At 39.4% G+C, this 21444-nt stretch overlaps 1 protein-coding gene across 2 annotated transcripts in view; it reads right to left on the reverse strand.

Annotated features, from left to right (window-relative positions):
• Positions 1-20112, reverse strand: part of ddr2a (discoidin domain receptor tyrosine kinase 2a) — a 41688-nt gene extending 21576 nt beyond the window's left edge. Inside the window, exons 1-2 of one of the 2 annotated variants that reach the window (XM_035944756.2) lie at positions 19950-20112; positions 4545-4660 (exon numbers count right to left, since the gene is read on the reverse strand). In XM_035944756.2, the coding sequence (XP_035800649.2) occupies positions 4545-4638 (94 nt within the window). In that variant the 5' untranslated portion in view covers positions 4639-4660; positions 19950-20112. The remainder of the gene's footprint in view (positions 1-4544; positions 4661-19949) is intronic. The other variant, XM_023262607.3, reaches the window with a different exon arrangement.
• Positions 20113-21444: the final 1332 nt, after the last annotated feature.

Raw genomic sequence — 21444 nt, forward strand, 5'->3', positions numbered from 1 at the left:
AACCCAGAAAAAGGTGGAAAAATACCAGCCTTGTGTGGTGGAGGAATAAAGAGGAAAGGGAGAGAGAGATGAAGGAGTAATGGACCAAACCTCTCTCTCTCTCTCTCTCTCTCTCTCTCTCACCTCTTGATTTTTTTATTTATTTTTTTGCCGCACCCTGACTACAGAAAGGCCGGTTTGTTCTGTAGCTGTTCAACCACCGACTCTGAATACACACAAACTGTGCAGTCACGGAAGTTTATATTCACATACCTGTCTCTTATATGTCAGTCATGCCAGGTCGGTTTTAGTTATATTGCATCTTAAATCATGACCTTGTGACTTTGCTGAACGCGGCCCCTGTGGTCACAAGCAGGAATTACAAGATTACGGTTTAAAGGTGTCTTTGGTTAGTTGCTTTTAGCGCACGATTTCTGGGTATTTTTAGTTACATTTTTACTCACTGTGGCCCCATTTTTTTAACCGCAATATAATGTCCTGCACCTATATTGAGGAACCCAGAAGTAGAGAAAACTCAAAAATGTCTTCTGTGCAGTATGATACAGATAATATGGCATAAATGATATTTTTTTAAAAAAGCAATAATTCAATTATCATGTCAGATGTCTCCAACACAGGATAAATGTTGGCTCTAAATACTATTGATATTAAGCTATTTTCATTTTGAATTTTTCCACACAGCCTGCAGTTCAACCCAGTTCAGCTCTTTGAATTTTTGCCACGGGACTGTTGAACTCAGCAGAGTCACTAATGGCTTCTCCATTGCGCTGAAAAGTGAAGAATTTTTTGTTTTTTTTTCACAATCTGGTTAAAGCAAATAGTTTTTTGAGTGGGTACTTTTTTAAATGAGACATCTAGAAATTACATTTTAAGCTAAGATTTGGTTACATTTTCCACTTGAACATCAGTTAAAAAGTTGAAAAGCAAACAGTTCTTTCTGTTTTTCAGTAAGTTTCGGGCTGTGAGAAATGGCGTCATTGTGGTGATTTTATTTATTTTTTTTTGACGACAGTATGCCTTTCAAACCCACCAGCAGATTTTGGGGTTTAGAGGATTAAAGCTGCAAAAGCTTCAAAATCTAAGTTAAAGCTTCATTTTTATTCATTTATTAAAATGAAACATGCAGGCATGGCTCTACAACAGTATACAGAGGAGCAAGTTGTTCAAAGGTACATTCGACATAGTGAAACATCTTTCTACAGCTGATCTGATCTGCAGAGTTCAGTGAAAAAATGGAAACAGTTAAATATCTATAGTATATGAAGCCTTTGGTTTCTATCTAAAGCATTATAACTCCATCACTCTGCACAGACAACCTTTCTGAGTTAATCTTTGGTTGTTTTTGATTGGGCTTTTTGTCACTTTTTGCCTATTTTGTGTATTATTCTATTTTTTGTTTGTTGTTTGTGTCCATTTTTGACTGTCTTGTACCTATTTTTGATACTTTTTTGGTCACGTTTTGGCTGTTTGTTTGGCTGTTTTCACTGACTGGTTAAAAGACTACACTGGAAAAAATGCCCCTCTCAAAACAAGAAAAACAGCTTATTTCAAGGAACATTTACCTTGAAATAAGTGGAAAAAATCTGCCAATAGAACAAGTGAAAAATGCCTTGGTAAGATTTCTTGAAATAAGATGTGATATTTAGAATATTGAGATTTCAAAATATAGCTTAAAAACTTATTTTAAGCTATATTTTACCAGGATTGTCAAGCTTACGTGTCTTAAAATAAGCCAGACATGCTAAAAAATAGCAGTTTTTCACTCAAAAATAGATTTTTGCTTTCATGTAACCTCCTAATTTGAGATGTATTAAAATTATTTTGAGTTTTCTTGTAAAATTCAACTCAAAACAAGATAATTTCAAGATTGACTTGAGATATTTAAGATGCATTGTCTTAAAATAAATCCCTCCATCTTGCTGAAATGTCACTTGTTAAGAGAATTTATATTTATTATTTATATTATTATTAAATTAAAGTGGGATGAGACATTTAGATTAAAAATAAGACAAATAGACTTGGTAAGATTTTGAGTTTTTGCAGTGTACTTGTATTCTGATATGAAAGGCGCCACAGTGAACTTCCTTTAGCATTCTGGCATCTTCTAGCTCGTCTTAATCTTACAGCCAACAACTTTACTGTTTGGTTCTGCTAATTTCTCCTTGTGTCTGCTGATGTGTACAAGTAAACAGGAAACTGATATCTGACACATAATAAGGTTGATATATTAAACCAATTTGGGCTGTAGTAGCATAAAGCAGTACTTTATTATTTCCACTTGCCCAATGTAAGCTTGTTAATGCTTTCAAACATCACATAGTTCCTGTTATTGCAGTGATATATGTGCTCTCTCAATATACTGCATCCATCCTCATTCATTCAAGATTTACTCTAAACATCCTCACCAGAAGAAGCCCACACAGTAATACTACTGCAGGATACTTGGCCGCCCTGCTCCCGTCTCCTCCCTCTGCACAGTGAAATAAAGTTCGCCCACTCACGAGCAAAATGGGAAAGACAGGGATGGTATAACTCCATTGCTTGGGAATTTTAAACAGGGGAAAGTTGGCATCACTCAACATCTCAGCTCCACTAAATTCAGCCATGAATATTTCCAGACTGTGGAAAAACGACCCTCTTTTTCTCAATGCGGCACAACTAAAGCATTAGACAGAATTATAGGTGGATATAACCTGCTTCCATATATTAGAGCAGGTTGAGATTTGAGCTTTTAGTGACAGTGGAGGTGATTTTTTAAATGTAATTGCAAAGTGGAGAATCCACCTGGGTCAGATTATACAGATACAGAACACTTGAATTGCAAACTTGTTGAACTTTGACCACCATCAGATGCACAAACAGTCCTTTCCATGAATTATGAGTGGTCAAATACTGGGAATTGCACACCACACACACACACACACACACACACACACACACACACACACAGACACACAGACACACACACACACACACACACACACACACACACACACACACACACACACACACACACACACACACACACACACACACACACACACACACACACACACACACAAAAGCTGTGGAGAAAGACAGAGCCTATTTGAATGGACTTTCCTGCTGTCAGAATGTCTGGTATGCATTAGCCACAGACTCCAGTGGGATAGCTGGATCCACAGCATGCGTGTGCACATGCGGGTGTATGCATGCGAGCGCAAACACACATGCACAGACGAAAACAAGGGAAAGAAGACGGACAATAGGGAGAAACTGGAGGCAAACACAGAGGTCCTTAAGTGTAACCGAGAAGATGTCTTACGAAAATACCCATGTTAGAAATATTTCAAATCCTAACTGGTTAAAGATGGTACATATAGTTAAATAGGTCAGAAATGCAGCTATTATTAGACATGTGTAAGGAGACATATGCCTGAATGTAACCACTATTATTTTAGTAAAACTCCCTCTAATGTCTATCTCAGCCACTCTATTTATTTTCTCACTTTTCTTTAAACTCCTTATAAAACTCTCTCTTTCATTCTATTAGGTTTGGCATAAAGAATAAGTGAATGAAAAGCAGAAGAAGTCAGATTTGAGTGTGATTTTAGTGTAGAAAACAGCTGTCCTGCTTTAAAAAAATACTTTTTGGTTTGCTTGGGTTGAAAAAAAAAGAAAAAAAAGTGATGTTTGCAGTTCTTCCTTCAGCCTCTGTTGACTGATCTCTATTCAAGATTGCAGCAGAAAACCCCCAGGCCTGTCATCATGACCTCATGTTTGCTTTATTTTCATGCTTTCTCAAAATAAAATCGGGTTTTATAGTTTTAAAACACTGCAGAATGTAATGTGAAGGGTTTGATTCTGAACGTGGAGGAGGGGTGGAGGGAGGATGTGGAAGTGATGGGGCATTTTTTGCCGTTTCTTTCTTTGCTTTCTTTTCAAAGTCTGAAGTCGGTGCGACCTGTAAAGTCTGTGTCGAACTTGCCCGACAAAAAGTATAATTTATTACCGTCCAGATCTGAGTGTGTGCGGTGTGTTATTCTGTCAGCAACAAAGAAAACTCAGCCTGACGACAGACTGAAATCATAAACGCCAGCCCGCTCAGGGGTTTTTGCTGGCAAATATCTCCCGTATTTCTACGATTTCAACAATAACTAAAATGTCCTCCCTGCTTCCCTATTGGACTCCGTCTCTGCCCGCTGAATGTTGCTACTCTATTTCCTAGTAAAAAAAAAATAAAAAAATTATTGCTCCCTTTTCATTGACATCACAAAAACCACCCCGTGCAGTGGAGAAAAGGCGTGCATGCTGGGATCAAAGAGGCCAAACCAGAGAGAGGGGACCACAAAGCAGCACTTATCCAGAATCTGAATCAGTCTGGATTGCTGGATGGGAGCACCAAACCCCAAAAAATCACTACCCAAAACTCACAAAAGTCATTTAATAGTACGCGCAAGCTCCCGAATATGATCTCACTGCAGCCTGAGACTCGAACGCAGACACCCAAATCCTGAAAAAACAGGAGATCGGAACAGTTCCTGGTCTGGTGGTGGTGCACAAACCTGGGTTGACCTGCGATGTGACGGCTCCCAGCAGGTAGAGGAGGATGATCAGGAGGAAGTGAATGTCCCACAGGTGCTTCATCCCAAAACACATGCAAAGAGACAAAACTTCCAACCTGAAAGAAAAGATGGAAACAGCAGGTTATTAACAGGCACAATGACCACACTTTATTTTCTATTTACTCCTCTGTATTCATGGGAACCGAGCATTTGTTTAGAAATATAAGGGAATAAATGGCGGTTTAATTGGTAGCATGTTTTTATGTCACTCAATAAAAGGCACAATAACCGCCAGCCAAGAATGGAATTTCCATTTATTTGGTGCTTTATCACTCTATGAGAAAAGGCCCTGTTAAATTCTCAATATGCAACCGCCATAGAGAATAGAAACAGGTTTGTTTTATAATTTTACATAATCCGCACTAATTGTAGGAACAAGTGATGGATGAAAAAAAAAGAAATGACGGGACAAAATGGAGACGTTGAGACGCTGAGTCACAGACATGACTTCAGCTGGACGGACGTGGCGCCAAAAAAACGCCGCCTCCAACTGACCGCTCGGTCCAGAGAAACAGCTACTCTGAGCTAGCTTCGCTTATGATGTGACTTCTCACATGTAGTCATGCAAAAAAAGTGATCAAAAAAGAAAATGCGGACAGCCTTGGCAGCTTCAAGTACAGCTGTGCTCATCAAAGTCACACGCTTTTGAAGAGTTTCCGCCAGAATTAGCAAAAGCTTTCCCTTAAAGAGCTGATTGTAATGCAGCTGGAGCACTTTTGCTGCTGCTCAAAGTCTCGTTCAGGTTGGGATAATGATGAATATTCTAGCCTTTCTTCGCCGTAATGCCGGCGACCAGCTTTGTGTTCCAATATAAACACTAACAGAAATCACCAAAGCAGAGTTATCTTAACCCAAAGACACACGACACAAAACCAAACGAGCAGAGCGCTGTGGGAATTTTCAGACATCAGTGTGTGTGTGTGTGTGTGTGTGTGTGTATCAGAAATTTCCTGGTCTTCATCACAGGCCAAAAGCAACATTTTCCTGACATTTCCCCATTGAAATAACAGAAGGATCGGCAGCGTGCAGAGCTGCAGTCTGGTCAGCTGAAGCCACAGTTTCAGGCGTCCGGTCATTTCCTGCTCGATCTGCTGTCACCGACTGTACAGCATTAGACCAGAACAGAACAACATCATCTCTGTGACTTCTTCTCTGCTTAAGTAGGAATCTCCAGCAGCAGTAACTTAATCTTCTAGCTAAACGTCTTTCTAAATTCACCTCTGACACATCCAGACGTGCTTATTTTGACCTCCTGCGAAAATTCACTTTGTTTTTCAGCAGCAGGTTTGATTCATGGTGATACTTCAGCAGCTTTCCTCATTGCCTTATCGGATTGGAAGTCAAATGATCAAATTAATCTCACACAACCAGCGCTGACAGTCCACTCCCTGCATTTGGTGACACTAATTACACTCTGACTCGCCTCTTTCATTGTGCCTTCACTCATAATCTCATTGCTTTTCTTACAGCCATTTCCTGCAGCTTCACATTACAGCCGTTTCCCACTGAGACGCCTTCACTAAGCTTAATTCCTCTCGGCTTTTCGTAGCTAATGAAACACAAACACCTGATGGCGTGTGTGCATTTGGAAGTCCAAAAGAAATGTGTTTACCATGTGCTGGAGAACATTTATGTAAAGACTGGTTGTATTGTACAGAGGAGGAGAGGTGACCTTTGGTTCTACATTTGGAGACTCTCAAAGGACTGTGTTTGCGTGTTTTTAGCTCATTTACTGCAAATAACACACATTTTACATCAGAGTTCACCATTTTCCAACACTGTTGATGTCAATGCACTGATAAAAATCTAACATAGGGATACACGGTCCCCTGACTTTTAATCTACAGATCAAAATGCTTCGTCCAATCATGTCTGTATCTCTAGAACTACTGATTAAACTCCAGTCAGCCTACTTGCACTTTGATAGCAACATTAACACAGCATGCTATAATCTCAGCTGCACCTGATGGATACCTACAGGTGAAAAAGACAAGTTTAAAGACATAAAAGGAAAAAAACTGAGTTGTGCATAATAACCTCAGTCTGAGGTATCACAAAACAACCATTACACCAAACAAAAAGCCTTTTTGTTTTGCATTACCGCCTTTTAAAAAAGACCCAATATTAGAGGTGTGTTAAGCTTTCTTGTCCATCTTTTATGGGTTCATTGTGTGAACATGGTAGCCTCATGAAGCCACAGACTTTTAGATGTACTCTATTTCAAAATTTTGCCTTAAGAATCGGTTTCTTACATTGGCTGAGTTACTCCGAATATTGCAACACGCTGTTGTGTATTCTGACATAGTTTCACAGTGTTTGAGCAGAGTCTTAGGTGAGCTGGTGTGCTCGAGCTGCAGCAAGTAGGAAGGGCGGCTGGAGAGAAGATACAGGACTTTGTAGTTCTGCACATTTTAGAGCAACAGTGTAGATTTAGACAACCGTGGATCTGGAGAAAACAGTGCTGCGGTTAATAATTTAAAAGCATTTCTGGAAAAAAAAAAACAGAAACAATTTCTGTACTTTGGTTTCTCCCAAGATTTCCATGGGATGAATAAATAAATAAAAATAAATGAATAAAATCCACACATTTTCAGAACTCAGAACCATTTACAGACTTGTAACTGTGAATGGCAATAAAATCCCCCTTTTAAAAGAATAAATTTGAACTTTTTTAACATAAAAAGATTAAAACCCATTGACAAATTTAGCAAAATTTCTGAGATAATTTATTTTTTATTTAATATATGAAGCTGCTAAATTCAATTTTAATACTGCACATGGCTAACTATTTGTAAAAATTCCATACAGATAGAGACAATTAACAGAAAACAAAGTACTGGTTTCATAGTTTCATGTGTATTTGTTTGGTAAATGAGAGCTAGCTTGTGTAACTACACTTTAATCTTTACAAAAATGAATATATGTGTTTTCATCAGTGTATCTATAATCATGGGCAATCTGTCAAAATGCAGTCTTTAATATTCCATAAAAATACCTTTATTTATAAATATATATATATATAGTCTATCTAAAATATGTCTAAATATGTATACAAACTGTTATATTGTAGGCAATTTTGCTGTTTTTACAGTTGAAATGTCTTTCATTAAATATTAAAAAGCCAAAAAGTACAGATAATGTGTAATGTTAAGGCTAGGAAGTGGATTTTAATTACAGAAATTTACCACACTTTTATGAGAAGGTTATATCTTATTTTACAATATTTCTCTGGCATCACAGCTGATGGAATATTTTTTTGTTAGTTTTTTTTTTTTTTTTTACAGTGTACAGCTGTGAATATGAGATCAGATCAAAGATATTGTAGACAGTTTCATGCTGTGAGTATCAGTTCAGTTGTGCATCCTCTGCTTCCAGTTGTGTTCTCGATACCTGTATTAGGAGAACAGCTGTTATTCCAGATCTGGACTTTGCTATAGTAACAACAGATCAGTCGGCAGCGCTGGAGCTGCAGGTTCACAGTTCTGGAAAGTTCTCTCCACTCTCCCCTTACAGGAACACAGCAGGAAAAATTTATTCATGCCCTATCTCGGTTTCAAAAAGTGTCTTTTCCAAGATTTTTTCCTTTGCACTTTCAAAGATGTTTTTCAAACTTTAGGGGTAGAAACTATTGAAAAACAGAATTAAGCCTATGAAAGCACTGTAAATTAGAAAATTACACTGCTGTGTAAATTTCAAGTGTCATATTTACAATCTTCTCACCAAACTTGGGTTAATAAGCTGTCGCATTTCATAAGATCTATACTTTATTCTGACAATAGTGAAAGAATAATGGCTGAAGACAGAAGACCAGCTGCACAAACCCTTCAGTGTTGAATTTATTCTCATAGTTCCTGAGACAGACCAGGAAAAAGATTTGAGATCTAGGTCACATCCTCACCTGTAAATCATCAGAGTCTAAAGAAATACAGCAGGTTTAGCCTCTGTGTGCTTGTTTTTAAGCATGCTTGACCAGTGAATAAGTAATGTTGCAAAAGTTTTTAAATTCTCCAAACGAGGTGAATGAATGGAAATAATGTCTCCTTCCAGGTACAATATGTCTGAGATTTTACTGCTAATTAAACAATCTTTCGGCGCGGCAGAGTTTGGTTTGGATAAAAGCGGACTGAGGTAAAGTCTGCTTCCTGTGCAACCGTGACGTCCAGGTAAACCGGGTCCACCTTTGTATGAAACCTTAATTCACACTGTGATGACTGACAAACCAACACATGCAGCCCAGTCACAGAGGGGAAACAAGTGAGGAGGCCAAGATGGACCTGGGTTCATTCTTGCTACCATCTGTGTCATTTTAAACCACTGAAACATAATATAATGACGCTGTGATCCACTGCATCCAGTCAAATCCTTACATTTGTTTTGTTTGGATTCTTTTGTTGTATTAATTCCACATTATTTTAGTGTTGCATTTACATTCACATGCCCTGTACATGAAGCTGTCACCACAAAACCAGTGTGAGATAAAAATATTTTTCTATTTACTCTGCCCTACAAAAGTACACTGTACAAGGCCAAAGCAGGTATAAAGGTGTTATGCAAGTTTTCATCTTGTTCTCAAACAAATACCTAAAAAATAAACTGCAGTACTCTGAATGGCCACTTGAGGCTGCCGATAAAAGCGAGTACATCCTCATAGATTTGCATGTTAAAATGTCCAACTTTACAGCAGAAATAAACACGTTTACAGCCTGGAGCAAATAACTGTTTTGGTCTCTTTAGGTACATTCCTTATTCATGACAACTGTACAAGGTGTGAATGTTTATATAACTCACCTGTTTAGATTGGATTAAAGCTTAAAGTTATGCATAATTAAGGGTGTGGCTTCTCTAAGTGACAGAAAGATACCGTCAGCTAACTCAAAGACCACCAATTTTCACATTTTTGGATGAGCCAGCTAAAAAAAATACTCCTTTAGGTGATGATGAAGGGTTTGTACATCTTTAAAAGCAGTCAGTGCTCTCAAAGTGACATCTAGAGGTTTCCATTTGGGATTATCAGTTTTAATCAGATTAATGATGTATTAACTTTCTGGCCTCCTGGACGTTAGTGAGAGCATAGCATTGTATATTTGAGCATATCAGCCTAAAAATGATGGAGTTCAGCTCAAAGTATATGTGTGCATTCTCACAGAGCAGCTAGTGTGACTGTACGCTCTAAGTTTAAGTTAAAAATTCAACCTGACATGAAAAAAAAACTCTGAATCTTATATTTCAAGGCAGCTAACCTTCCTGAAAGTCTATATCAGCGCACAGCCCACTCCAGGGTCACATTTATGAAAATAAACCGACTCTTCTAAAAACCTTCAGAACAGGAACAGAAAATAAACCCGGGCAGAAAGTGTATAAAGCAATCAAAACAAGCCCCCTTTAAAGTATAGCAGCGTACTTGACACATTTCAATGCTTCCAGGAGACCATTTCTCATCAAATGCAAATCAAAAATTGTTGCTTTGTGGAAGCATCCAAACCTATTGAGAACCAAAGCCAGGCGACAAGAGGGCACGGAAAAGAATGAGAAAGGAGAAGGAAAAGAACATGACCTCACCAGTTTGTAACTGCAGCAAATGACAAGAGACATAACAGAGCGCCGGTTGAGTTTCACATCAGCGTTACTGAGCTGTACCTCCAGACTATAAGATATAAATGTCTAGGCAATAACTCATAAAGGAAAATTGGCCTCATATACTGTATTCCTACCCCAGAAGTCTCCTCTATCCCTCAGTGAAGTATGTTTAGCCATCAGTGGGGCGAGGAGGCCCTGCACACAGCCCTCTTTAGTATATTATTTAACATTATAAACACAGAATATCGGGTTTCATTTTAGCACATCTGTACATGTCTTCATTAGGACTGCATATGTCAGTTTTAACGTGTGTTGAAGCTCAAACAGTGCAGTCCTATATAATGTCAGCACCCACACAGATGACATTTAATAAGAGAGTGGAACATTTTAAGGATAGTAGCATATTTGCAGCAGTTAAACTCTGTTAGACAATAAATAATATTCTCATCTTTGTCATTTTAAACCCCTGAAATATGAAATAGCTAAAGCTGTGAACCACTGCATCCAGTCAAAAGCCCTACATTCGTTTTGTTTAGATTTTTTTTGTATTAATTCCACATTATTCTACTGTTACATTTACATCCACATTCCCTATTCAGGAAACTGTGACCACAAGGGGCCTCACCCTCAGGTCAGATGAGACTGAGGCTCTCGTGTTCAGATGCCGCAGAGCAAAAAAATAAAATAAAAAAAAAAGTCCAAGGCTCCTTAAGTTATCCCTTCGTGGTTAAAGGAATAGTCTGATATTTTGGAAATTATGCTATTCCACCTTCCTGCCAAGATGTAGATGAGAAGATTAATACCACTCCTATGTGTGTCTTTTAAATATGAAGCTACAACCAGCAGCTGGTTAGCTTAGCTTGGCATAAAGTCTGAAAGTAGAGGGTAAAAACACATCCCCCAACTGTTAATTAAAACAAAGTGTAATAACACAGTAAGGTATTGTTATTACAAGTGTAATTTTGTACAAATTAAACACATAATATGCAACGGCTTTATAAGTGTTGGCAGTATAGACTGTTTATAAAAGGTTGATGGTCTAAAAAAGAGCGAATGGCAAGTAGCAGGTGACTCCAAAATGCAAAAAGAAGTCAAATTGGATAGAAATCTATAAGAAAATGACCCTATTTCTTGTTTGATTTTTTGCCGCAGTAAACATTTTCCTAATGAGTTTACGTTCTCAATCGCTACTTTAACGTCTCCTTTAAGAAAGCATGATGTTGCTTTTATAAATACAAATAAAGTCAGCCATGTTTATGGTGGATGTTGGAGTCCACCAAAGTTGCCTCTTCATGGATGCAATCTGAAGGTGCAGCCTGGTGGAGAGGACATCCAGTTGAGGGACCTCAAAGTTGCATCCCTGCTTTTTTGGGGATTATGTGGCTCTGTTCGCTTCATTAAACCATGGCCAACTATGAAGTCGTCAGGATGAAAATCAGCACTTCCAAGAGAGAGACCATGGTTTTCTTCTGGAAAGTGTTGGATGACTCCCTCTAGGTTGGGGGTGAGTTGCTGCTCCAAGGGAAGGAGTTTATGTATCCCAGAACCTTGTGTATTAGTGAAGACAGGGGGAGCATGAGATGGACAGATGGATTATACCCTCATTCGCCTTACTGTGGGTGTGGTACTGGACCGTCATGATGAAAATGCAACTGGTAAGCTCAGTTTAACTTACATCCTTCACCTAAGATCATGAGCTCTGCCCGAAATGAGTTTTGTCTGTAAAGTGGCTGGACTCAGATTTAGAGATAGGGTGAGGAGCTAGGACATCCGAAAAGAGTTTGGAGTAGCATGGAGAGCGTTACCTCTTGGCCTCAAAAGGTGCAAACTGAGGTGGTTTGGGCATCTGATAAGGCTGCCTCATGGGTACCTTTCTTTGGAGGTTTTGGGGATATCCAACTAGGTGGACCCAGAACTTGCAGAAAGAATTGCATATCTCATTTGGCCTGGGAACACCTCAGGATCCCTCAGGAGGATGGATGGATGGATGGATGGATGGATGGATGGATGGATGGATGGATGGATGGATGGATGGATGGATGGATGGATGGATCTTTGCCATGACCTAAGCAAGCTAATTCCTAAGCGATGTCCTGTTCTGAGTCTTTATGCTAAGCTAAGCTAGGTGGCTACCAGCAGTAACTTCACACTGAACTGACTAGTGTAAGAGATGATCTCTTCTCCTCCACTAGATTCAAGTATTAGAAGGAATGGAAAGTGTGTATGTGTGCAAGCAGAAAATAATATAAAATACATGCATAGTCCTGCGCCAATAAAGAATACCTACTTTTCTGTGTCTCAAAATCTTTTCTAAACTAACAGTATATTGCAGTCATTTGCACATACAGTACTGTTACTTTTGCGTCAAGGATCGTATATAACCATACGTGGTCAGTTTTCCTGAATGCGGTGGCTGCTCTACCAGTGGGAGTTATGGCATGTCACTTTACACTTAACACAATATCTTACATGTCAGTTTCCCTCTCAGAATAACATCTGCGTGCAGATATATTCTTAGATAAGTTAGGTTAAATCACCAACCCACTGCACCCCTCAAACTGGACACACGAGGTGTTACAGAAAGAATAATCACTCTGACTGGACCTTTGTTTATTATAAACTGTAAATGCAGATCAGCGGCAAGCAGAGTTTATTGTATCCGCTTGGAGCAGAACGTCCCTGAATGGAACAACTATTGACTTGAATTTCTGTCTCAGGGGAGGAGTGGGGGGTCTCTGCCCCATAAATATCAGCTCCGTCTGGGCAAGTTCAGGAAGTGGTGAAGGACAGATACTCCCCTCAGAAACCCACAAGCCCACCGAAAGAAACACACACAGTCTGACTACATCATGAATCAGGAGGATGAATTTAAAACACCAGAGAAACACTGATGAGTTTCCAAATTTGGACAGAAACTATTCAGGCCACAATATGAAGACTTCACACATTGACATCCACCTCTACTGGTCTCACATCACTTGAAACTTTCATTGCCAAGTCCTCCTGCAGAACATTGCAAAAAGGATTTTATTTTGTTTTCCCAGGCTTCCGTGTTTGTCTAAATAGTCCAGCTTTCTCGGGAGTGACGGGCCGAGCTTACAGAGTATCACTGGTAGCCTGCAGCCTGGGAAAGCCTGCAAAGTCAACACTCAGGTTTACTTGGCTCTGTTCCCTGCCTCTGTCTCTCTCTTACAAACACACAGCAGCATCAACATTTGGGGTTTTTACATGAGCCCTAGCAGGAGAGGAAGCAACCAGAGGAGGCTTGCAGGGTTGAGAAAGACTGAAGAAAAGCATCTAAAACCTGCCATGGCAGAAAAGAAGGAGGAAAGTTCTGACACATAATCAAAACTGTGAAATACAGGTTACAATTTCTGTTAAACTACATGACTTTAAGTTGATTACAGTGCTTTCAGTAATTACAATAGCTCTGGTGACAAGTTAATCTCCAGGTTTAGAACATCATATAAAAAAGTTTGATGTTGGTTTCTTGCTTTATCATCTACTCCCAACTTGTGCAGTTAAAACTACTAAGCTATGTGCTATAATTTAACAACACAGAACATGATGGATTTAATTTCTTACTAGGGATCCCAGATGGAGCTATATCTGCTGCACAGTATTGTCTGTTCTATTTTATATCTGCTACTTCAAATCAACTGTCCGAGAAAGGTGAGAAACACCGTTAGAAGATGTTGCACTTGTTAAATTAACAATGTCAATAGCAAACATAACAGACAGAGAGACGCGAGACAGGTTGAATATTAGTAATGACTTTTCAATATGTTACCTCATCCCAGAAATCATGGAAATTGGCACTATTTAAATTTTTTTAACTGAATGTCCATTAATTATAACATTCAGATCCTCTGTTAAAATAAATATTGGAGAATTTCTTGGCATTAAAATGGTAACAGATCCTGGAAACTGGCACTTTTTTTATTGGATGTAATCATGTCCATTGATCATAATGTTCTGATTCTCTGGTAAAATAAATATTGGGGAATCTTTTGGCAATAAAATAGCAATAGATCCCAAACTATGTATTTGTAGTTATGAGGTCCATGTCTGTTAATGTTGTCTGTCACATGTCCTTTATTATTTTTTATCAACAATTAATTGCAAAATGTTATCTAAGGTAATCTGAAAAACCTTAGAAGATTATTTAAACAAATGGACCAAGCTGTGACTGATTGGTTTGTATTTGGTGTAGATTAAGCTTTTTATGTGCACCAAGCATTTTCTGGTAATGTGAATTTCTTTGCCCTCTTCTTTTGGTATATAAATGCTCATGCTGGGACAGCAGCATAGAAAAATGCTTCACCCAAATGTTATAAATGTACGTTGCTTTGCTTGAGCCTCTACAGTGGTGGGATTTGTTGGATTTTGCTGGCATGATTTGGTTCCACTTGCCCCCTTAAAGGGAAACATGACTGCAAACCAATACAAAGTTGTGTTGAGCAACTTTTATCTTACAATAAAGCATTTATATCCTGATGGAAGTGATCTGTAGGGCACAAGGGGTCGCTGACTGGGCTTCACAGTCACCAGATCTCAATCCAACCCAACAACTATGTGAGATTTTGGATCGATGTGTTGGATTTCTCCACCACCATCATCCAAACACCAAATGAACGAATTTGTTTTGGAGGAATAGAGTCCAAGAGATTTGTAGAATTAAAGCCCTGACACACTGAAGCTGTTCTGGCTGCACATGGAGGCCCAACACCTCACTAAGATGCTTTATTTTGGTATTTCCTTTAATTTGTCACCTGTCAGTTTTGTTTCCTGAAGATAAAACAAGCAAGTGGAAGAAAAAGAAATCACACCTTGGCCTTATAGCAGCATTTAAAGTATGTATAATGGTGTGTGTGTCGATTTGTCTGCAGTGTGGCCCTATGCTATGCACTGTAACCATCCACATGTGCTTTCTATTATATCCTCTTGTTTCCCCCTTAAGGCCGTAATATAGCATCACAGATATTTTATTTTTATGGGAAAGCATGAAATCGGAATCACATTTCCCGATCAGACCCAGGTGGAGCCATGTAAACACGAGGCAGTAAATTCCAAGAACGAGGAGCACGAATATGTGTGGATGAAGTCCTACACACACACACACACACACACACACACACACACACACACACACACACACACACACACACACACACACACACACACACACACACACACACACACACACACACTGTATATATGTAATTAAAGTTTCTTGAGTAGAAGAGAAAACAATCCTCTATTGTCTGGGTAAACTGTGACACCTGCGGAGAAGCGTTTCAGTCTAATTGTAGGATATCTTACACCACGTATGGACATGTAATGACACGCAAGGCCGATTCTGTGCATGAATACAAGATTGTGCTTCGTAGGCAACAGTTTTACAGTAATATGAAACCAAAAACTGAAAGTCCTGCACTGCTAGAGTGGAAACGGCTTCCTTTGCTAAGTCTTGTCACATATTACTCTCTTTTATGACATACCCTGCTGTATAAAATGTCTCTTTAAATGGAGAAAATTGCAAGAATTGGTGTGGATTTTGTAATACAACCTGCTGACATGAGGGGTTAGAGGTGGGAAACGGGATACATGCAGTGCAGTGACTCATATGCAGTGTAATAAAGCAAAGTTCAAGGTTTGTGTTTGCTTTCCTTAAGGTTAGAAAGGTTCAGGCAGGAGCAACACCTGCTGCAGCACGTCATCGATGGAGCCACGAGGGACCTTTCAGCTTCCTGTGCTGCTCAAGTCAATGCACAGGTGCTTGTAAAAGGCGCCCACCTGATGTTTAAAAGCCACAAGGGAGAAAGAAAGTGAGAAGCTGCAGGAGTTCATCTGTAAACACCCACACACACAGTGTTTTACCTGCAAAACCCAAAGCCAAAGTGTTTCAACAAGCGCTCCAACTGCTCGCTGTAAATTTCAACACAAATGACCGCGGCTTTGTTTGTTATGTAAGGAGAGCAGGATGAAATCTTTTGACTGGAGATCCGTTTTGATCGAATATCCAGGCCCTGAACTTTTACAGCTACACTGTCAGACTGGAAAAACAGCATCGGATGCCAAGAAACTCTTCTTTTCCATCTCTCTCTCTCTCTCTCTCTCTCTCTCTCGTTAAAGCTCAAGTCCATCCGCTGCAGGCTGAGCTTTTGTGCATTCAAGCCGTTCAATCACGACAAGAGAAGCTGGCTTGAATTTAAATAGAAAAGCATATAAATGGTGTAAAAGTATCAGCATTAAGTGAGCAATAGACATAGTATGTATTCACTACTTTTCATTTTTTCAGTTTTTTTCTGCACGAAATTATATTTTACACGTAAGCATCACTGAAGCAGTCCTTCAGAGACTCACCGATAAATTTTAAGGGCCATAAAAGGTCTGCTTATGCCAGTTTTTGTTCATTTTTTGGCCATTTCTCTAGTCACTTCTCTTTCTGTTACGATTTTTTGTGTTCTAAACTAACTTGAATAAAAGTTAAAGTGAACTTTTCTGAAGCAAAAAGTGGCCACATTTGCTCCCAAAATGGTCTCTAAAATTGCAGTTAAATGAGCAAATTTAGTTACTTTTCTTTACTTTCCACTTCTGATAGCACACACTGTGACTCCACCAGATAACTTTCATAGCACAATCGTGGAAAAAGAAGTGGAAACGATCGAGCAGAAAAAGCCAGCAGTCACGGTGACAACTCATTCATTTCCCCAGATTGTCATTTGTGCCCAGCGGCAGCCTGCAGCGACTCATGAGGTTCTTTTGATGCTGAAATTACCTCAGATCATCCCTGACAGCCTGTAATTAGGGAAGACGTGGGGGGAACCGAGAGACGAGAGGCGAGGTGGTGGTACAGATAATGAGCATCAGACAAACAGACAAACAAAAAAAAAGGGACTGCCACACGTAAACAGGAGAATGGCTGAGGTAGAAAAACAAAGCACAGAGGCCACATGTGCAAACAGAAAGGAGGATTTAGTTACTGACTGCTTTGTGTCAGTGAGAATCTGCATTTTACCTCCTTTGTGATGATTTCCTTTTAGGCTCCTGCACAGGAGGCCTCCTCTGGATCAAACTTCTAATAACTTTTGTAAATATTCCACAGACATTAGACATCTGTTATGCTTCCTGTCACTAAATCAGTGAAAAACAAGTCAAACTCAGAACTAAAAGTGACAAATGCCGACTTCTTGAGGCCCCATGTAACCCAATCTCCCCCTCAGCCGGTAGGTGATGAGTGGGGTGCTGGTTTGGGAAGGGTCGAAGTTCAAGCACGTGTGGGATGCAAAGTCAACAGCGCGCTATTTTCAGCGTGATCTTCCCTGAAATGGCACTATTTATACCAAATTACAGCATGCACCTCAGCGAGCAGCCGAGACGCACAGCTGGTTTTCTCCTGCCAGAAGCATTGATTTTTGAAAACACTTCCAATCAAACAGCGTCAGCGTCGAGTTACAGCGAAGCCGAGTAAAGCACCGGGTGCCTCTGGTGCAGCGTTTTGAAATGTGGGGTTGAAATTACAGCCTTTGCTGTGGCGTGTGATTAGGGTTTGTATGTGAGGATGTCAGTCAGCCGCCGAGCTTTGAGGGAATGTTGCTAATTGAAACGACATGTCAGGAAGATGCAGTGATAGCACACTACTAAGGTTCCTTTCATTATCTATGCGTGTGTGTTATATATGTGTGTACAGTCCATCAAACATCAAATAGATAATGGAGTCCAACTGTATGAGCAAATACGAGATATATGAGTAAATGATTCACTCCCCTCTTGAGTTCGCCACAAACTTTTCATATCATTTCACTGTCATAAGCAATAACGCCTCTGTTCTGCTTTGACAAAGAGCTTATTTATCCTGATAAATATGGTTTCTAATTTACACACCCAGATCAGTGAGGACACAACAAAGAGGAGCTAAAGGAAAAATCCACACCCACATACTCTTATCCCGTCATAAATCCTCCGCTTGTGGCGATCAGCGCGTTTATGCTATTAATTTGTGGTCAAGTTGTGAAATTTCACTTTTTGCTTTCCACAGTTTTCCTTTGTCTTCTATTACTTCTTTGTTCCTCAGTGCACAGAAAAGAGTAGAGATGGTGAAACAGAAGATCAAACTAATACATGAAAATCACGACGCTGTGCTGCATTTTTCTTGTTGTACATCCAGAATTAATCTTTCAACTACTTCTAACTTGTCTTTTTGTTAAAAGCACTACTTATAACCTCAGTATCACTTTACTTCTATCTTGTTGTTTTTATTATTTTTTTTCTTTTTAAGCATTTCTTACGTCATTTTGCTTCTGGTACCAGAATCTTCTTTGGGATTATTGAAGTTGTATCTTATCTTATCTTATCTAAGAAAAAGATTTTTGCCATTGGTGTTTTTGTTTTGTAGATAAGGGAAACAGTTTGCAGACAAAATGTCAAGAAAACTGTGATTGTCTTGGCAATAAGGTTAATACAAAGTCTTCAGAGGTGCATTTGACATAAAACAGCATTTAAAGGTGGATTTTCCTTTAAAGATGAGTATCAAATGGCAACTATTCTGTCTTTTTGTACTGTCTTTCTTTGCTTAGGGAAAAAAACTCAGGTAATGTGTAGATATCCTGAGAAAAGCAGTAAATGATGACATTAATTGTGTTTTTATTGCAGCTCTACACATGCTATGAAGCCACTGAGCTCAGCATCAGCTCATATTAAGGCCTTGCTATTTGAATTATTGAAAACAAAGTGCATCCACATGTACAGACATAAAACCTGTCCAAATATTGGAGTCTAACTCAGGATCAGCTTGACCTTCCTGCAACAATCCCTCCATTGATCAACTCTCCTCAGTCTGCTGTTGACTGTTCAGGCCGTTGAGCGACACGGTTCAAATGTCAGAGCCGTGAGCTCATACGTATCCTGAACTCCTCAGTGAGGTAGAAAAGAGTCCTCTGTGTGAACATCTATCACCCACATACCACAGGAGGATACCTGCATACCACCTACGTAACACCTACATAACAACGAAGAACACACATACGACCTCGGTGACACAAAAAGTCCAGCATGTAGTCGAGGGATGGAAGCCTTTCCTTCCTCAGGTGACCACAAAGACAATCTGAGCAGCTATAAATGTTGTTTCTAAAGATTCTCTGAACTGCCAGGCCACAATAAAGCAAAGAAAAATGTGTGCGAGCTTAATGCAAAGCAGTCAAATAGGGAGGCACGTCACTTTTACATTAGTTGCGCTGCTTTTTGTTGCTTGTAAAAAGAAGAGCTGGTGCCATTCTGCACAATGGAAAGAGATTTAGAGTGAGGCAGTAAACACTCCTCCAATTACACTTTAAGCTGTGCATGAGGAGAGGGAATTTTAATTATGCACAAATGAGTAAAATGAGTTGTTTTACTTTATTCTGGGAGAGGAGTTCAAATAATTTGCATCCTTTTATCCAAAGCTGATCGTTATTTGAAATGAAAAGGTGTTTAGCAGAAGGAATGGGCCTTAATCACATTGGAAGTGAACCGTAGCAAAGCAAAACAGTGTGTTAAAAACAGTTGCAGCTGAGCGGGGACCAGTTTGAAGCTGCTGTCCACTGTTGCCCTTCTACTGCTTCACACAAAAGGTACACAGAGTTCAGACCAGCAGCAGGGCTTCAAAAATGGAATGACTCAAGGAAACATGAAGGTTTTCTCACAGAGCTGATGAGGATTTGAAGTCTTAAACAAAGAAAAGGATGAAGTGTAAAAAGAAAAAAGTGTACAAAGGTGAAGATGACTTACTCTTAAGATGCTTCTTTTCCCCCCTTTCAGACCATTTGTTCGCAGATGACTTTAGATTATTCCAGTGAGAGTCACGCGGGGGAATGTTACAATCCGAGCTCTTCTCTCTCGCGCTCGCTCACTTTCTGTCCGTCAGCTGCCTTCACCAGGACTGGGCTGATGTAAGACACCCCTGCACATCGGGAAAAAAGAGAGGGAGAGGAGAGAGAGAGAGAGGGGGGAGACAGAAAGAAAAAAAATAAAACTTCACATTCTGTGGATTCTTGGGAGCGAGCCAAAGTCCCAGAATTCCACATGCCACACATAAGGTTTCAATTAAGGCTGAATCCAACGCTCAATCAAAAAGCTTTCGTCCTCCTGAAAAGAGTCTTTCTTTTGACAGCTTAAGGTTGAAGCTGCTATAACTGAGGGTAATGTTGTCCTGCTGTCTTCAGGAGTCACTTTATTACAAATTATAAGTTGTTTCTGTCACGCAAAAAAAACATTTTAAGTTCAAAATCTGCTTCAAATAGATACCTTTTTTTGTTTTTGATTGAACACAGGGAACACTGCAGCTCATCGCCTCGCTAATAGTCAAACCAGATCCGTGAAAAGTGTGAGTCAAGTGTCAGCGAGGGGTCATCTTCTGATGACGCATGTGTTTTGCTGCTGATGCTGCTTAAACCATTTAAAATCATGGTTATTTGAAAACGTGAAGGTTTGATTCATACCAGAGAGGCTCGCGACTTCAGGTTTTTCTGATTTCTTGTGATGTGTGAAGCTGCCTGCAGCGTTCCCTGATGAGGAGGTCATTCTGTCCTGCAGTGAAGAGAATCTGGTGGCTGGAGGGAATTTATTTATTAGAGCATAAAAAGTTTTACTGATTTTAGTGTCTACTTGTGGGGAGTTTTTTTTTTTAAGCTGCTGTTGCATATTTGTAGGGATGCAAGCACAAAAGTCAGACTGTCAAATGATCCATCATTGTTACTTTTTAAAAGTTTTTTTTTAGATATTCATGATTCCTAGAGGATAAAGCGTACAGACTTGGACTATGAAGTGAACATTTGTGGCTCAACTGCTCTGAATGGATGGCTATAACTCTCCTAGGATGTTTTTAGATCTAAATTTACTGTCATCGGATTGTACCTAAATACATAAACAAATCATCTTAATTGGAAGTTTATACCGATAGTAGAACAAAACGTGGCAGATTGAAATTTGGCCACCTCACACAACCAATACTGAAGCCGATTAGACGGCATTCGCTTAAAAGTGGAATTACATCCAGTAACTACTACTTTTCTGGCAGAACCTTTTTTGTGGAACCATTTCTGATGTATTTTAATAGCACAATCACCCCCTGTTCAATCACATTGAACAACATGGTTCTAACTAACCAGAAAATGTTTACACTGATTCAGTGACGTTTCAAAGATTTTAGATGATTGTCATTATGAAGTGTATAGACAAAAATGCATCTGTTTGTACATGTTTCTATTAGTTAAAATAAAAGCTG

The sequence above is a fragment of the Amphiprion ocellaris genome, chromosome 2, assembly GCF_022539595.1.
Source record: "Amphiprion ocellaris isolate individual 3 ecotype Okinawa chromosome 2, ASM2253959v1, whole genome shotgun sequence".
Lineage (NCBI taxonomy): Eukaryota > Metazoa > Chordata > Actinopteri > Pomacentridae > Amphiprion > Amphiprion ocellaris.